The sequence below is a fragment of the Epinephelus lanceolatus genome, chromosome 24 (genome assembly GCF_041903045.1).
Source record: "Epinephelus lanceolatus isolate andai-2023 chromosome 24, ASM4190304v1, whole genome shotgun sequence".
Lineage (NCBI taxonomy): Eukaryota > Metazoa > Chordata > Actinopteri > Perciformes > Serranidae > Epinephelus > Epinephelus lanceolatus.
This window is the reverse complement of record NC_135757.1, coordinates 16730929-16746062: the sequence shown is the minus strand read 5'-3', so window position 1 is coordinate 16746062 and position 15134 is coordinate 16730929. Positions and strand designations below refer to the sequence as shown.

Here is a 15134-nt window from a genome sequence, read left to right as displayed (position 1 = left end):
ACCAGCCTGAACTCTGAATCAATCACGCTAAATGGAGAATTAAAATAATTTAACACAATAATCCTCTGACATGATGTTTGACAGAAATGTTGATTTGAATCATTTGTTCTGTTCAATCATTTTCGACAATGGCCAGCAGTCTGTTAATGAATGAATGGGGAAAAAAACAGACCTGGTTTACCCGGATGTACCATTGCGGTGGTAACGGGGGGATGACCGCCTCGAGCTGTTTAGACTGTGTCACAGTTTGACGTTTTTATAAACTAAAAATAACAGTATTTTGTTATATAAAAAGCCCTTATCAATCTTTCGCTAAGGATTGGTCGCTACACTGTCTGTAAGTAGGTGTTAATATGACACCCACGGCGACCAACTTCCCTGGAAGTTGCCTGTGGACACTTGCGCGCGCAGCTTCTGTTTACTGACAGCCGGTAGGTAGTCGCGTCTGTAATGTCAGCGGGAGCGGCAGCATGTGGTAAAAATGATACAACATGCAGTTATATATTTACTTTGTGCGTTGGGACACTTTCAGAAAGGTAAGTAGCCGAATTTATATGGAGCTTTATCCCTTTAAAGCTCCATAAGTTCACTGTGTAAACCTGCCGCACACAGTGACAACTTGAACTTCCGCATATTTTGACAGCAGATACAGTAACTTACAGTACTGAGCAACTGTGCAGTCATGTATTTCTTTTGTTCGGTGTGAGTCTATGTGATTTATATCTTTTAGATCGAGACCACAGCTGTGTGACTATGTTGTTTGTTGTAGTTGCGTAATAGCGCTCCCCCTCCGTGGTTGTGCCATCCACAGACATTTTGCAGTTTCACAGTTATTTCCTTCAGTCAAATAGTCTTTATTAAAAAACATTAGCTCTCTATCCTGTGAATGTTCTATATGTTTTACCCTGATAGTCCAGCATCATAAATGTGGTCTGTTTTCATATCGTGTATAGATCTATTCATCCACAGCCTCAAACATAAAGACTTCTCTCTGTTGATACATTTCCTTTAAAGCATCAATTCATTCCATAAATCCCCAGATTATATAATCAATGTGTTGCTGACAGGCTCTCTAGAAAAACAACCTCACACATCCCGTTGAGATCTCTTCTACAAGAGAGTCCTGGCCAAGACAGCAGCACACAAAAAGTTATAGCCGAACACTCATACAATAAAAAACTTAAAATACTTGAAGAAATCTTAAAACACCTACGCACAATGACGAGACCCAATCAACTCATTCATCCTTATGTACTTATGAAAGCTTTAATATCAGGCAGATACCAATTCACATAGTTTCTGCACAAGGTCCAGACAACAAAACTGTGTCTTGAGATATCACACTGTAGCTACAGTCAGATCTCTGTTCAATCAAAGTACAAATGTATGAAGGGAGTTGATAAATTAACAAATACCAGTGACTGAGCCTAAGAAAGGTCAAAGAAGGCCAACTAGCACCGAAATAAAGCGTACAGTGATGAGTGAGGGCTTTACAATTTGTGACACATCTCAGTGCACAGTGATTACAGTATCTAACATGTGCAAACAATGTGCAGATGCAACTTCAGCCTCAGCTTTTTAAGAAGATTATCAACCTGAGGTTTAAAAGACAGGAAGTGATCATGTCAAATACAGAGATATTTGTAACAAGTGACAACCTTTAACTTTTTCCCTGAGCAGTAATAACATCAGGAGTGTTCACAGGCTTCTTCCTAGCGTTTGAGAAATGCATAATCTAAGTTTTATCAGCATTTAAACGTTTCTCTAGTTGTGACCACTGAATTTTTATATATACTTCAAAATAGACTCCAGCCTTTTTGTAGTCGTATATATCATGTTGCCTCAATTAAATCTGTATGTAACAGCATTGTTAAAATTAGGTCATAAAGGATGTGACATTCAGAGCATTGATATAGCAGCAATCAACTATTTGCTATATAAAGATAAAGTGGAGAAATGGCATCCAAAGCAAAGAATGGACAGTGTCACTGTGGAAGCACAGAGCCCAAACTTAGCCCCCCCAGCTAACATCGTTATTGCTGTTAGCACCACTAGCTGCTGGTCCTGGATCAGGGACCTCCATGTTGAGAGCCGAGTGCAGACAATCCCGCCTCAGACTCCTAATTCTAGATATGCTCTGAATGTCACTTACAGCTCCTTTAAATTAAATTAGTAATTCTTTTCAAAGGTCTTGGAAGGACATGTATGATCACAACCTGTTTGAGCTATGGAGGAAGTAAACAAGTTAAAGTACTAATACTACATGTAAAACTACTCATTATATCTTGAGTCCTGCAGTGAAAGTTTGATGGAAGCTTCGTTATGTAGCAATCATCTAAAAGCACAGCTGTGTGACTCTGGTATGTTTGTTGTAGTTGTGAAATTATTCTTTGTTTTAGGGGGTTCATTTGAAAATACTTTAGCATTGGTTAGTATTTATATTCATATTTATCATCATATTTTGCAAAGAGACAAACTACATACCAAACACACTGTGAACTGTCCTCCCTGCAGGTCTAGCAGCTGTGATAGAGACTCAGCAGACTGTGATGGCAGCAGTGGGAGAAGAGGCTCTTTTAAACTGTCAGCTGATGCAACCTAAAGATGTTGTTCGAATGAAATGGCAGAAAGTTTTACCTAAAGGGGTGGAGAATCTTGCTTTTTCGACCAAAGACTCTGCTGGGCAAGTGAATCCTGACTTTAGAGATAAAGTGGAGTTTAAAGATGCTGGACTGCAGAACAGCTCCATAGTTATCAAGAACGTGATGGAGGAAGATGAAGGATGCTATCGGTGTGTGTTATACACCGACACTGATGGAGCTCTAAATGCCACAACCTGCCTCCAACTCTATGGTAAGAACCTTACAGTGTTGTATTTGGGACATTTTCATCCTCAAAGTTGTGTAATGTCATTTAAAAAAACATTTCTCCATAGCTCACAATCAAGATAATCGTTCATTGTGATAAAAGCACTAAATCTGGTCCATATGTAGCTTAATATATGTAGAAGACATCTGGATATCGGGGCGTCACAGATTGCGTCGTAGACACGGGGCTTGCATTTGTAGTCCATGTGTTTCAAAAGTTATAGCCAAAATGGTTGTCAGGTAGCAGCCATATTGGATTTTACTACCATCGACATCAGAATGCCAACTACTTATGTTCCACATTTGGTGCTTTATCACAAAATGAACAGATTTCAGTTATGCCGCCCCACTCTCCAGGAAAATTACAAGTTTCACTTTTGCTTTTCACACCTTAACAAGTATAATGTAAAATGTCTTTGTAATGACTATATACATGTGATGTTTTTAAATGTGTGGTGTGTGCAGAGCTGCATGAACCCGTTCTACATGTCAGAGAATCAAACTCTCAGATAGAGATGTTTACCATGATTCCTGAGGTCACACTGTCGTCTGCTGATGGTGAGAAACACTTGAGAAGATACTGACTGATAGACTGATAAATACTTGGCGGTCTGAGCTCAATCTTTTGATCTGTTGTTACTTAATGAATGTTCAGTGTAGTAATTTTCCTCTTTTCTCACAGCTTCCGCTTCGATCTTTGTGTGGGTCATGGTAGTGGTCTTCGTTTGTGTTGCTGCAGTCATCATCATCTGGCCAAATATTAAAACCAGCATAAGAAGTGATTTTTAAGTTTTAATTCATCACCTGTCTTGTTGTAACACCAGTGTCTCACAATTAATATAATAATGATTGACTGAGATCTTTGCAGATAAAAAACAACAACCCATAAATAAATGTTTGTTCAGCACTGACTTTTCCTAAATCATTCAGTCTGTCTCTCAGGTATTCTGAGAAGAAGAAGAACTGAAAGAGGAATCGAACTAAGGACTATCTAGGGGCATCATCCTCACCAGGCAGAAGACCTCTTTTTGTTTCAAGAGTATTTCAAGATTTGCCAAGTGAGTCTGATTGAGCTGTGAAATATGTGGTCCACATGGTAATTTTAAGCAGTTAAAGGTGAAGGTCAGGTGGAAAAGCAGCTGCAGCAGCTGAAGAGGTTCAACCTGCCAAGCACAATCATGATGCACTTTTACACTGCCAGCACTGACGTGCACGGAATATTCCAGTTTTTGCCCTTATTCTGAAAAAGACAGTATTCCTGCTCAGCTGTTTACATGGCTAATGAAAATGAATATTCCACTAGCACTCCCGTTTACATACAAGCCTATGAACATGCTCAAAATATAGGAGAGTGAAATGACTGGAGCTACTTGTGTCATTTTGCCTCTTTCACCAAAGTAGGATTTTTTCAAAGTTTTGCACTGGTGGTGGACACCTTCTTGAAGAGGTCAGTGTGGCCGTATTTGTGCACATCCAAAAACCTGCTGATATCCAAGTATTTCATAATGTTTAGAGGTAGGTGTTTCTTCTCTTGGCCGGAAATGAGGACTTTTCTTTTGGGCATGCGTCTCTACCCCACAGTCCTGCAAACTGTTTGGGAGTTGGTTTGTTTCCAACTTACAAAAGACCACCATAAAACAGACAAGAGGCCGTGTGTGTACTAAACTGCAGTAAAACACCAGTTGAGACACATATTCTGAATGTGATGTATACATGTCCGAATGATAGCGGCACATCCCATGTGTCTTAATCAGGAGATGCTAAATTCGGAAAAAGGCCTATTTGGATTATCTAAACAGAATCTGCTGCTTACGTCACCTGTTTCAGAATCAGAATATAAGTGTGCATGTAGATGTAGCTAATGAGTCTGTCCTCACCTCAGGTCAGAATACAGCTTTATCATTCAGTCCATTAAGAGGACTGATTGAGTTACAGCCTTCCATCCCTCCAGGGCCTGTACATGAACAGGACCATGAGGCGGGCAGCAAAGATCGTGGCCAACCCCTCACACCCTGGACACTAACTGTTAGTCAGGAGGCTGAGATGGATCAGGACCTCACACCACAATGCCAGTCTGCCTTCTTCCCGACTCCAACTGGCCTCATCTAAAAGACTCTCACCCTGCCACACGTCTGATGTTATATGCTAACATTTAACTGTAAAAGTGGCTCTGGCTTTAGGATGACAACAACAGCAGCAGAATACAAGTTACATAATTAGTCACACTGTCACATTTACTGCTTCAAATGTAGCTCTTTACTTTTTTTCACTTTATATTTGCACTGTGAACTTTTGCACATCCTCTGGACAATATTTTGCCCAGGGACTTGTTGTTTTTCTGAAATGCTTCTTCATTTGTGATGTGATATTTGACAACCATCTCCCCTTTAAAAAACAAATCACAAGCGTTCTCCAGTCCTCCTTGCTTTCATGTCTTCCTGTTTACACTACTGCAACTCATTGTATTCAAGGTTGAGCTAAAAAACCATCTCACGACTTCAAACTGCAGCAGCTCAGCTTTTAAGAAACACTTGAAAACATGACCATATCAACCCTGTTATAGCCTCTCCTCACTGGTTACCAGTCACTTTTAAAGCACTTCATGGTTTAGCCACCAGCTACATTGCTGAGATGCTGCTGCCCGATGAGCCAGAGCGCAGCATCACATCCTCAGGCAGGGCTCTGTTGGCTGTTCCTCAGTCCTGGGCTTTTGCAGTCAAGGCCCCTCAGCTCTGGAGCTCTCTGCCTGAGGATCTGAGACTCGCTGAATCAGTGACATCTTTTTCCCCCATTAATTTCAGCACACTGTTTATTTTGTATGTCTTATTTTTTATGTCGCCTTTGATTGTTTTTATTGTTATTATCTTGTGTTGTCATCTGTTATTGTGTTCTTTTATTTTGTATTACTGTAATTGTTCTACTAGCTATACTTCAGTGCAATCTATAGGGCAGTTAGCTGCCAACTTTATCTGCTTTAGTGATGGTATTTTATCTGTATTTCGTTTTTATTCTTCTTTGTATTTCTTTAAATTGCCTCATTTTGCTTGAATCACTTACTGTTTTAAATTTTTGGGGTTAATAAACTTTTATGTTTGTGTGATAAAGTGGTTTCACTGACATTCACAACATGTTTTTGTTGACCTGGATTAAATCAGTCTCCTCACAGCCTGCAGCCAGTGCCCAGCACAATAACAGAATCACATCTATTTTCAAAACTGGCTGTTGGACAAAATAAAAATCATGAAAATGTAAATACTGATTGCAGAAATGTCAGGAAAAAAAAGTTATCCGACAGGCAGGGTGTATATTCTTACATGCTGGAGTGTTGGCTATAGCTTTTATTATTAATTTCATCAGTTTGCATGGAGGTGAGGTGTTCTTTTCCCCAGTGATGTTGGCCTGTGTCTGGATAGTTATAGCACCATGTTATTATCTGGAAATACACATCATAGGACACTGTGTAAAAACCAGGACAGCCATCTCTCATCCAAAACACGTGAAAATATATGTGTACAGAAACGTTTTTATCTTCACTGTAACAACCTGTCAGAAAGGACTCAGCATGTGATGAGTGGTGTGATGAATTAGAAACGCTTATTGGACACACACACACACACACGTTGCGACACGTGGCACGTGACTCACCTGGACCTTACCTGTGAACGCCTACGCATGCTGCGTCTGTACAGTTAGATTTGGCGGCATGGAGCAAAGATGGCACGCTGTGCACTCACACATTTCCTTTGTGCGCTGGGAGTCCTTCAGAAAGGTGAGACAGACATGAAACAGTCACGTGTGATTCCCAGAGCTCTTACTGACGGACTCATTTCTCTTAGACTGAAAGCGCAGCTGTGACCGCTGTATAGTTTACTGTACAGTTTACTGTTGTAAACGCACGCTTGATTTTGGCGGTTACTAGGCTCCTTTTGCATTGAGTCAGACTTCATATCATATTTCTAAGGAAACAAATGCTTGAAGAAATGAGCAACACTCTAGTCCCAGTCACAATATGAGCGATCATGTCCTGCAGATTTTCATTTTCAGTATCATTATGGTTACCTTTTGGAGTTGTTTACTCCCATGATTTCTGTAGTGTTATTTTTAATGGAGATTAGAGTTTGCTCTGGGTCGCCCCCAGACCTTTATAAAGGACCTGGGATTGGGATTTAATAGGGACTGGCAGTCAGATTCAGATGTGTCACAGTTTAAATATGAATATAAAAAGCCATAATATTATTACCAATAGCCTACTAATTATGTGTCATCCTGATTACTGATGAGAATCATATTTTGAACATGTTTTGTCCAGTGAAGTGAATTCTTTTGAGTAGCTCACACTTTATGATTAATAAGGTAACCCTCTTGATTGTGAGAGTTACCGAGGGATGAGTGTGATCAATAGTGCAGCAAAGTTATATGACTGTGTGCTGAACAATAGGTTGATGGCATGGTAGAAGCCATTCCAGGAGCAGGCGGGGCCCAACCCAAAACGGGCTGCACTGAACATGTTGTGACACTCAGGCTTATGATGGAATATTGTGTCAAGAAAAAAGGTTTAGCTGCACATTGCTTTTATAGACACTCCAAAAGAGAAAGTGTTTAAAATCTTAAAAAGCTCAGGGTGTGGACTTACAATGTTTTTGGCTTTGATGTCAATGTACAGTGTAACAACAAGGATCCTGGGCTCCACCACAATAATGTCCTGCGGTACTTGAGCACCAGCAGGCCTCTACTAAATGTTTTTACTAATGGGTTTATCTTATATATGATTTTTTTATATATTGTTTGGACCCCAGTATTTTATTTGTTTGTGTCAATAAAATAACTAACTAATTAACTGTCCTCCCTGCAGGTCTAGCAGTTGTGACATAGAGTTGGAGCGAGGCGGTGTGGTTTTACGTCAGATGAGCTTACTTGTTGTTGAGCTTAATGGTGGAGTGTTATTGCCAAAATTAGGCTGTACACTGGAACAACAGTACCAGTGAATTATATATTGTAAAATGTGTGTGCAATCCAGTTTTCTGATTCAAACCCCATATAAGACGTGTTTTGTCCAGTAAAGTGAATCTGTGGAGTTTCATGGACTGTATGAACTGTCCTCCCTGCAGGTCTAGCAGCTGTGATAGAGACTCAGCAGACTGTGATGGCAGTAGTGGGAGAAGAGGCTCTTTTAAACTGTCAGCTGATGCAACCTAAAGATGTTCTTCAAGTCACATGGCAGAAAATTTTACCAGACAAGAAGCAGAATGTCGCTACTTACACCGAATACTTTGGTGAGAAAGTGAATCGTGACTTTAGAGATAAAGTGGAGTTTAAATATGCTGGACTGCAGAACAGCTCCATAGTTATCAGGAGGGTGACGGAGGAAGATGAAGGATGCTATCACTGTTTGTTTAACACCTACCCTGACGGAGCTCTCACTGGTTCAACCTGCCTCCAACTCTATGGTAAGAACGTTACAGTGTTATTAAAGACATCTCCATCATCCTTAAAGTCTGTCCTGTAAAAACTTGATGTGATGTTTTTAAATGTGTGGTGTTTGCAGAGCTGCATGAACCCGTTCTACATGTCAGAGAATCAAACTCTCCTGAAGAGGCAGTTGTGTCCTGCTCGGCCACAGGTCGACCTGCTCCCACAGTAAGACTGACTGTCCCTCACTACAACTCTACCAGTGTCACCAACACCAACGCTACAGTCACTGTCACCGCTACAGCCGTGTTGCCTCGTCTCCATGGCAACAGCACACAGGTTGGATGTGCAGTGCGAGTGCTCTCTGGTCCTCAGATAGAGGTGTTTACCATGATTCCTGAGGTCACACTGTCGTCTGCTGATGGTGAGAAACACCTCGGCGTCACTAAGTGAACCTTTATGTGGTCTCATGTCAGTCTCACCATTTGATCTGTAGTTGCTTTATGAATGTTGAGTGTTACTAATTTTCCTCTCTTCTCTTCTCAGATGTCACTTTGATCACTGTGTTGGTCGTGGTGTCCTGTGTTTGTGTTGCTGCTGCAGTCATCATCATCATCCTGCTTATAAGGAAACATCAGAACAGGTAATTTCAAACACCTGTCTTGTTGTAACACCAGTGTCTCACAGTTAATATAATAATGATTGACTGAGATCTTTTTTAAAACAAAACCCACAAATAAATGTTTGTTCAATCAATCAATCAATCAATCAATCAATTTTATTTATAAAGCCCAATATCACAAATCACAATTTGCCTCACAGGGCTTTATAGCATACGACATCCCTCTGTCCTTTGGACCCTCGCAGCGGATAAGGAAAAAAAACCCTTTAACGGGGAAAAAAACCTCAGGAAGAGCAACTGAGGAGGGATCCCTCTTCCAGGACGGACAGACGTGCAATAGATGTCGTACAGAACAGATCAGCATAATAAATTAACAGTAATCCGCATGACACAATGAGACAGAGAGAGAGAGAGATGCAGGCAATGACAGTAGCTTAAAACAACATTATTGAAAGTAATAATATTATAGTTATAGTTCTGGCTACTGTGGTACAATATGTTGAAAGTATATATTAACATCTGGCAGTATACATGTGTGACAATAGTCATATGTGTATAATAACAGTAGAAGTATGACTAATGATGGCAGCAGCAGCAGCAGGAGGCATCTGGCAGGACCACGGCAACAGCACAACCACACACGTCACGCTGTCCAGGCACCGCTGCGATATGAGTTAATCTGAGAGACAGTGGAGCACAAAGGCTCCGGAGAAGAAGCCGAGTTAGTGACATCCAGAATGGCCGAGTTAGCAAGATGCAGTAATAGAATACGAGAGAGAGAGAGAGAGAGAGATGAGAGAGAGAGAGAGAGAGAGAGAGAGAGAGAGAGAAGGAGAGAAGGTGCCCGGTGTATTATAGGGGGGTCCTCCGGCAGACTAGGCCTAAGTCAGCCTAACTAGGGGCTGGTACAGGGCAAGCCTGAGCTGGCCCTAACTATAAGCTTTATCAAAGAGGAAAGTCTTTAGTCTAGTCTTAAATGTGGAGACGGTGTCTGCCTCCCAGACCGTAACAGGAAGATGATTCCACAGGAGAGGAGCCTGATAGCTGAAGGCTCTAGCTCCTGATCTACTTTTGGAGACTTTAGGGACCACGAGTAACCCTGCGTTCTCAGAGCGCAGTGTTCTGGTGGGATAATATGGCACTATGAGCTCTCTAAGATATGACGGAGCTTGACCATTTAGAGCTTTATAAGTTAACAGTAGGATTTTAAATTCAATTCTGGATTTTACAGGGAGCCAGTGCAGAGAAGCTAAAACAGGAGAAATATGATCTTGTTTCTTAGTTCCTGTTAGTACACGTGCTGCTGCATTCTGAATTAGCTGGAGAGTTTTTAAGGACTTACTAGAGCTACCTGATAATAGAGAGTTACAGTAATCCAGCCTAGAGGTAACAAAAGCGTGGGCCAATTTTTCTGCATCTTTTCGGGTCAGGATAGGCCTAATTTTCGCAATATTACGCAGATGAAAAAATGCAGTCCGTGAGGTTTGTTTTAAATGAGAATTAAAAGACAAATCTTGATCAAATATTACTCCGAGGTTTCTTATGGTAGTCCTTTGTCTGAAGCAATCAGAAGGTCATTTGTAATTTTAACTAGTGCTGTCTCAGTGCTATGATGCACTCTAAATCCTGACTGAAATTCCTCAAATAAATTATTATCATGGAGAAAATCACACAGCTGGTCTGCGACTACTTTCTCAAGGATCTTTGACATAAAGGGAAGATTAGATATTGGTCTATAGTTGGCTAACACCTCTGGATCCAGGGTGGGCTTTTTAAGTAGAGGTTTAATTACAGCTACCTTAAAAGACTGTGGTACATAGCCTGTTAATAAGGATATATTGATCATATCTAATATATGAGTGTTAACTAAAGGAAAGACCTCCTTAAGTAGCCTAGTTGGGATGGGGTCTAAGAGACACGTTGATGATTTAGATGAAGAAATCACTGCTGTCAATTCTTGAAGAGAAATTGGGGAGAAGCAATCTAAATATATATTAGGTTTTACAGCTGTGTTTGAGGTTAGATATGTACTATCTGAGGACAGGAGGTCATGAATTTTGCCTCTAATAGTTAGAATTTTGTCATTAAAAAAGCTCATAAAATCATTACTGCTAAGGGCTAAAGGAATACAAGGCTCAATAGAGCTTTGACTCTCAGTCAGCCTGGCCACAGTGCTGAAAAGAAACCTGGGGTTGTTCTTATTGTCTTCTATTAATGCTGAGTAATAGTTTGCCCTGGCATTGCGGAGGCCCCTCTTATAAGTTTTGAGACTGTCTGTCCAGATTAAACGAGATTCTTCCAGTTTGGTCAATCGCCAATTCCTTTCAAATTTTCGCGATATTTGTTTTAACTTACGGGTTTGAGAGTTATACCAAGGAGCGAACTTTCTTTTCTTTTTTAACTTCTTTTTAAGAGGAGCTACACAGTCAAGTGTTGTTCGCAGCGAGCCTACGGCGCTATCGACAAAATGATCAAAGTCGGTACAGGAAACTTCTGTTACTGAGGGACTTGATATTGAATTTAACGACGGAGTAATCTTTTCCTTAAATTTTGCGACAGCACTATCTGACAAACATCTAGTATAGTAACTGTTGCTGAGTGGCGTGTAATCGAGTAAAAAGAAATCAAAAGTAATCAGATAATGATCCGATAGCGAGGGATTCTGTGGAAAGACTTTTAGGTTATCAATTTCAATTCCATACGTCAGAACTAGATCGAGGGTATGGTTAAAACAATGAGTGGGTTCATGTACACCCTGACTGGAGCCAATGGAGTCTAATAATGAGATAAACGCGGTAGCCAGGGAGTCATTATCAACGTCGACATGAATGTTAAAATCGCCTACAATAATAACTTTATCTGATTTAAGAACTAAACTGGATAAAAACTCTGAGAATTCAGATACAAATTCAGAATACGGGCCAGGAGCACGGTACACTATAACAAATAAAAGTGGCTGCGAGGTTTTTCAGGTCGGATAAATAAAAGACTAAGAACGAGGCTTTCAAATGAATTATAATCTAGTTTAGGTTTAGGGCTGATTAACAGACTAGAGTTAAAAATGGCTGCAACTCCCCCTCCTCGGCCGCTGCCTCGAGGAATGTGGGTATTATTATGACTGGGAGGAGTGGACTCATTGAGACTGACATATTCATCTTGACACAGCCAGGTTTCTGTGAGACTGAGTAAATCAGTATGATTATCTGATATTAATTCGTTTACTAACACTGCTTTAGACGATAGAGACCTGATATTTAACAGTCCGCATTTAATTCTCCTGTTTTGTCTTTCTGTCACAGAAGAGGTTTTAATTTTTATGAGGTTGTTATGCACAACCCCTCTTTGTTTAATTTTAGATTTAAATAATTTAGGTGGTCGGGGGACAGACACCGTTTGTATAAAACTATGAAAACTATGGCTGGGTAACTGAACTAGAAGCTCAGAGAGGCGTATAGGACTGCGTCTCCGAGTCCTGGTCTCAACTCTGGGTTGTCAGGGATTTAAATTACTAATAAAGTTTGCCAGGTTCCTAGAAATGAGAGCAGCTCCATCCAAAGTGGGATGAATGCCGTCTCTCCTAATAAGACCAGGTTTTCCCCAGAAAGTTTGCCAATTATTAACGAAACCCACATCGTTTGCTGGACACCACCTGGACAGCCAGCGATTAAATGATGACATGCGGCTAAACATGTCATCACTGGTCAGATTTGGGAGGGGTCCAGAGAAAACTACTACTGACTTTTCTTAAATCCTTCAGGCTGTCACACAGAGACTCTGAGGAGAACAAGACACGACGAAGAACAACCAAAGACACTGAAGAGTGAGACACTTTCCTACTGTTGTTATAACTTACACATAAATAATTCTTCACTAAATGATTTCTGCACTCTGTCTATTTGAGAATTTATTTTCCTGCCAACTACCAACTTGTCCCTATACAGTCAGCCTGTTTATTCCTGTTGTTCAGAGGAATTCAGTTATTAACATAAGTATGGTGTAATGTAATAATGTGAGTGTCTTCTTCTACTTCAAGGGACGGAACACTTGTAGTCATGCAGGACAGCGAGCAGGTCAGACAACGGACACCTCCTGAGAAAAATCGGACTAGTGACCAGCCAACACCGCCATCTCCAGCAAGAAGAAAACTTAATTTTGTCTTCTGATATGCCAGACAGTAGTAAAGTAAGACTGTAGTGGCAGCACTCAGACAGTCTGAGGTGAACATAATGTGAGAAAGTGTGGTTTTACATTTTTATACCATTCCATGTTTATATGATCTTTTTAATAGCATTTGATAATTATTTTCAGGTGTTTTCACATTGTTTGTATATTATTCCTTTATTTAAGGAATGTTAAATATTTGACAGTGAGGTGAGCCACATATCCCTGAAGTGACCTTTATCGACTCCATTTCATGGTCAGGAGATCATATCTTAAATCAAACAATGATCTTATCCAATAAAGCAAGATGTTTGCTGACTTATCAGGAGCTCATTTTTAGCTTCATGCTCCTCATAGTCAAATTTCAATAATGGTTTTTATGTTATTGTCTTTTTTTACCCTCACAACTGCTGCTACTGTTATCATGTCTTCTGATACTACTAATAACAACAGTGGACCATGATGCCTTTTGTTCAGATTGATTTGTTCCCACCTGTGACTCAATGTCAGCAGCAGATTATTAAAAGAAGCTGCACCAAAATAGCACCTGACTCTGAAACAGAGTCCTGTTCCTTTTTAAACTGCACACGTTTTGATGCTGAGCTTCCAGTTTTGTCTTGGTTTTTTTTTTGTTTTTTTTTTTACCATTGACACACTTGACTGCACATGATTTCAAACATTTCAACAACCTCTCCTGCTGCTTTCTGCTTTGTGTGTGTGTGTGTATGTGTGTGTGTGTGTGTGTGTGTGTGTGTGTGTGTGTGTTTATTGGCTCCTCAGTCAAGTACTCTGCAACATCTCTAATGTCAATGTATTGTTTTACCTGTATTAATTGTTGCTCAGGTGCATTTGTAAAACAGTACAGCTGTATTTCTTTTATCTTTGTAAATTCTATTTTAAATAAAGTTTGTTTTTTTGTGATTTTTGTCATATATGGATTTATGTATCATCTGTGGTTACTTTATTATATCACACAGCTAACACATACACCTGCAACAATATCAACATGCAACATCACCGTCATTCTAAAAAGAAAATATTGGAACGGGTAATTTTAGACTTTAACTCAAAACCTGTGTTGTTGTAAAACCAGAGTCTCACAGTTAATATAATAATGATTAAGATCTTTTCAGTCTGTCACACAGAGACTCTGAGGAGAACAAGATGCACATGACAAGCATCAAAGACACTCATAACTATGACACTGTTGTTATTAACTTAGACATATTTATTACTTTACTAAATGATTTTTGTACTCTGTCTGTTTATTTTAGAATTGATTTTCCGACCAACCAACTTGTCTCTGTACATGAATATGTGTAGGTACTGGAAGTCATTATTTTTCACTGATAGTCACCGTGTTTATTCCTTTTGTTGTTCGGATGAATTTAGTTTAGTATAATGTAATAATCTCTGTCTTTTTTTTACCTCAAGAGCCTGGACACTTGTAGTCAAGCAGAATAAGCAGATCAGACAACAGACAACTCCTGAGAAGAATCTGAATGTCTATGCAGCAGTCTATGGTGGAAATGTCTTTATCTATTTATTTCAGAATAAAAGTCTGTAATGTTTTCATTGGGGGGAGCAAATGCACATATTGAGGGGACATGCACGCTGCATCCTCCCTAAAATCTACACCTATGCCTCACATATAGGTAAGTAACCAGTTGAACATCAGAATCAGACCAAATTCATTTAATTGTTTCATTGTTATGACAGTGAAGTCTTGTTTGTCCAGTGATGATTGTCTTTAAATAAACCTCCTGGGACACAGAAACAAGGGTGAAAAACCAAGACGTCCATCTTCTCTTCAAAACACATCTGAAAATAAATGAGAGCAAACAGAAACTATTTATCTTTAATCTCTTTTTACTGCTCCAGCCTGAACTCTGAATCAATCACGCTAAATGGAGAATTGAAATAATTTAACTCAATAATCCTCTGACATGATGTTTGACAGAAATGTTGATTTGAATCATTTGTTCTGTGCACTGAGTATTTTTCGACGATGGCATATTAAAGTCTGTTAATGATTGAATTAAAAAACCGCCATGACATCGATTACAAAAAAACAG

At 39.8% G+C, this 15134-nt stretch overlaps 1 protein-coding gene across 1 annotated transcript; it reads left to right on the top strand.

Moving 5' to 3' along the window:
* The first annotated feature begins 416 nt into the window (after positions 1 to 416).
* Positions 417 to 13980, top strand: LOC117255335 (uncharacterized). Its single transcript, XM_033624127.2, has 7 exons — positions 417 to 536; positions 2515 to 2853; positions 7976 to 8314; positions 8413 to 8700; positions 8823 to 8919; positions 12656 to 12718; positions 12932 to 13980. Exons 1-7 carry the CDS (start codon positions 482 to 484, stop codon positions 13059 to 13061), a joined length of 1311 nt encoding a protein of 436 aa, XP_033480018.2. The 5' UTR covers positions 417 to 481; the 3' UTR covers positions 13062 to 13980.
* Positions 13981 to 15134: the final 1154 nt, after the last annotated feature.

Coding starts and splice junctions, on each gene's coding strand:
- LOC117255335 (XM_033624127.2), top strand. CDS start 482: ATGATACAACATGCAGTTATATATTTACTTTGTGCGTTGGGACACTTT. Junction 537..2,514: donor GTTGGGACACTTTCAGAAAG/GTAAGTAGCCGA, acceptor TCCTCCCTGCAG/GTCTAGCAGCTGTGATAGAG. Junction 12,719..12,931: donor ACAACCAAAGACACTGAAGA/GTGAGACACTTT, acceptor TTCTACTTCAAG/GGACGGAACACTTGTAGTCA.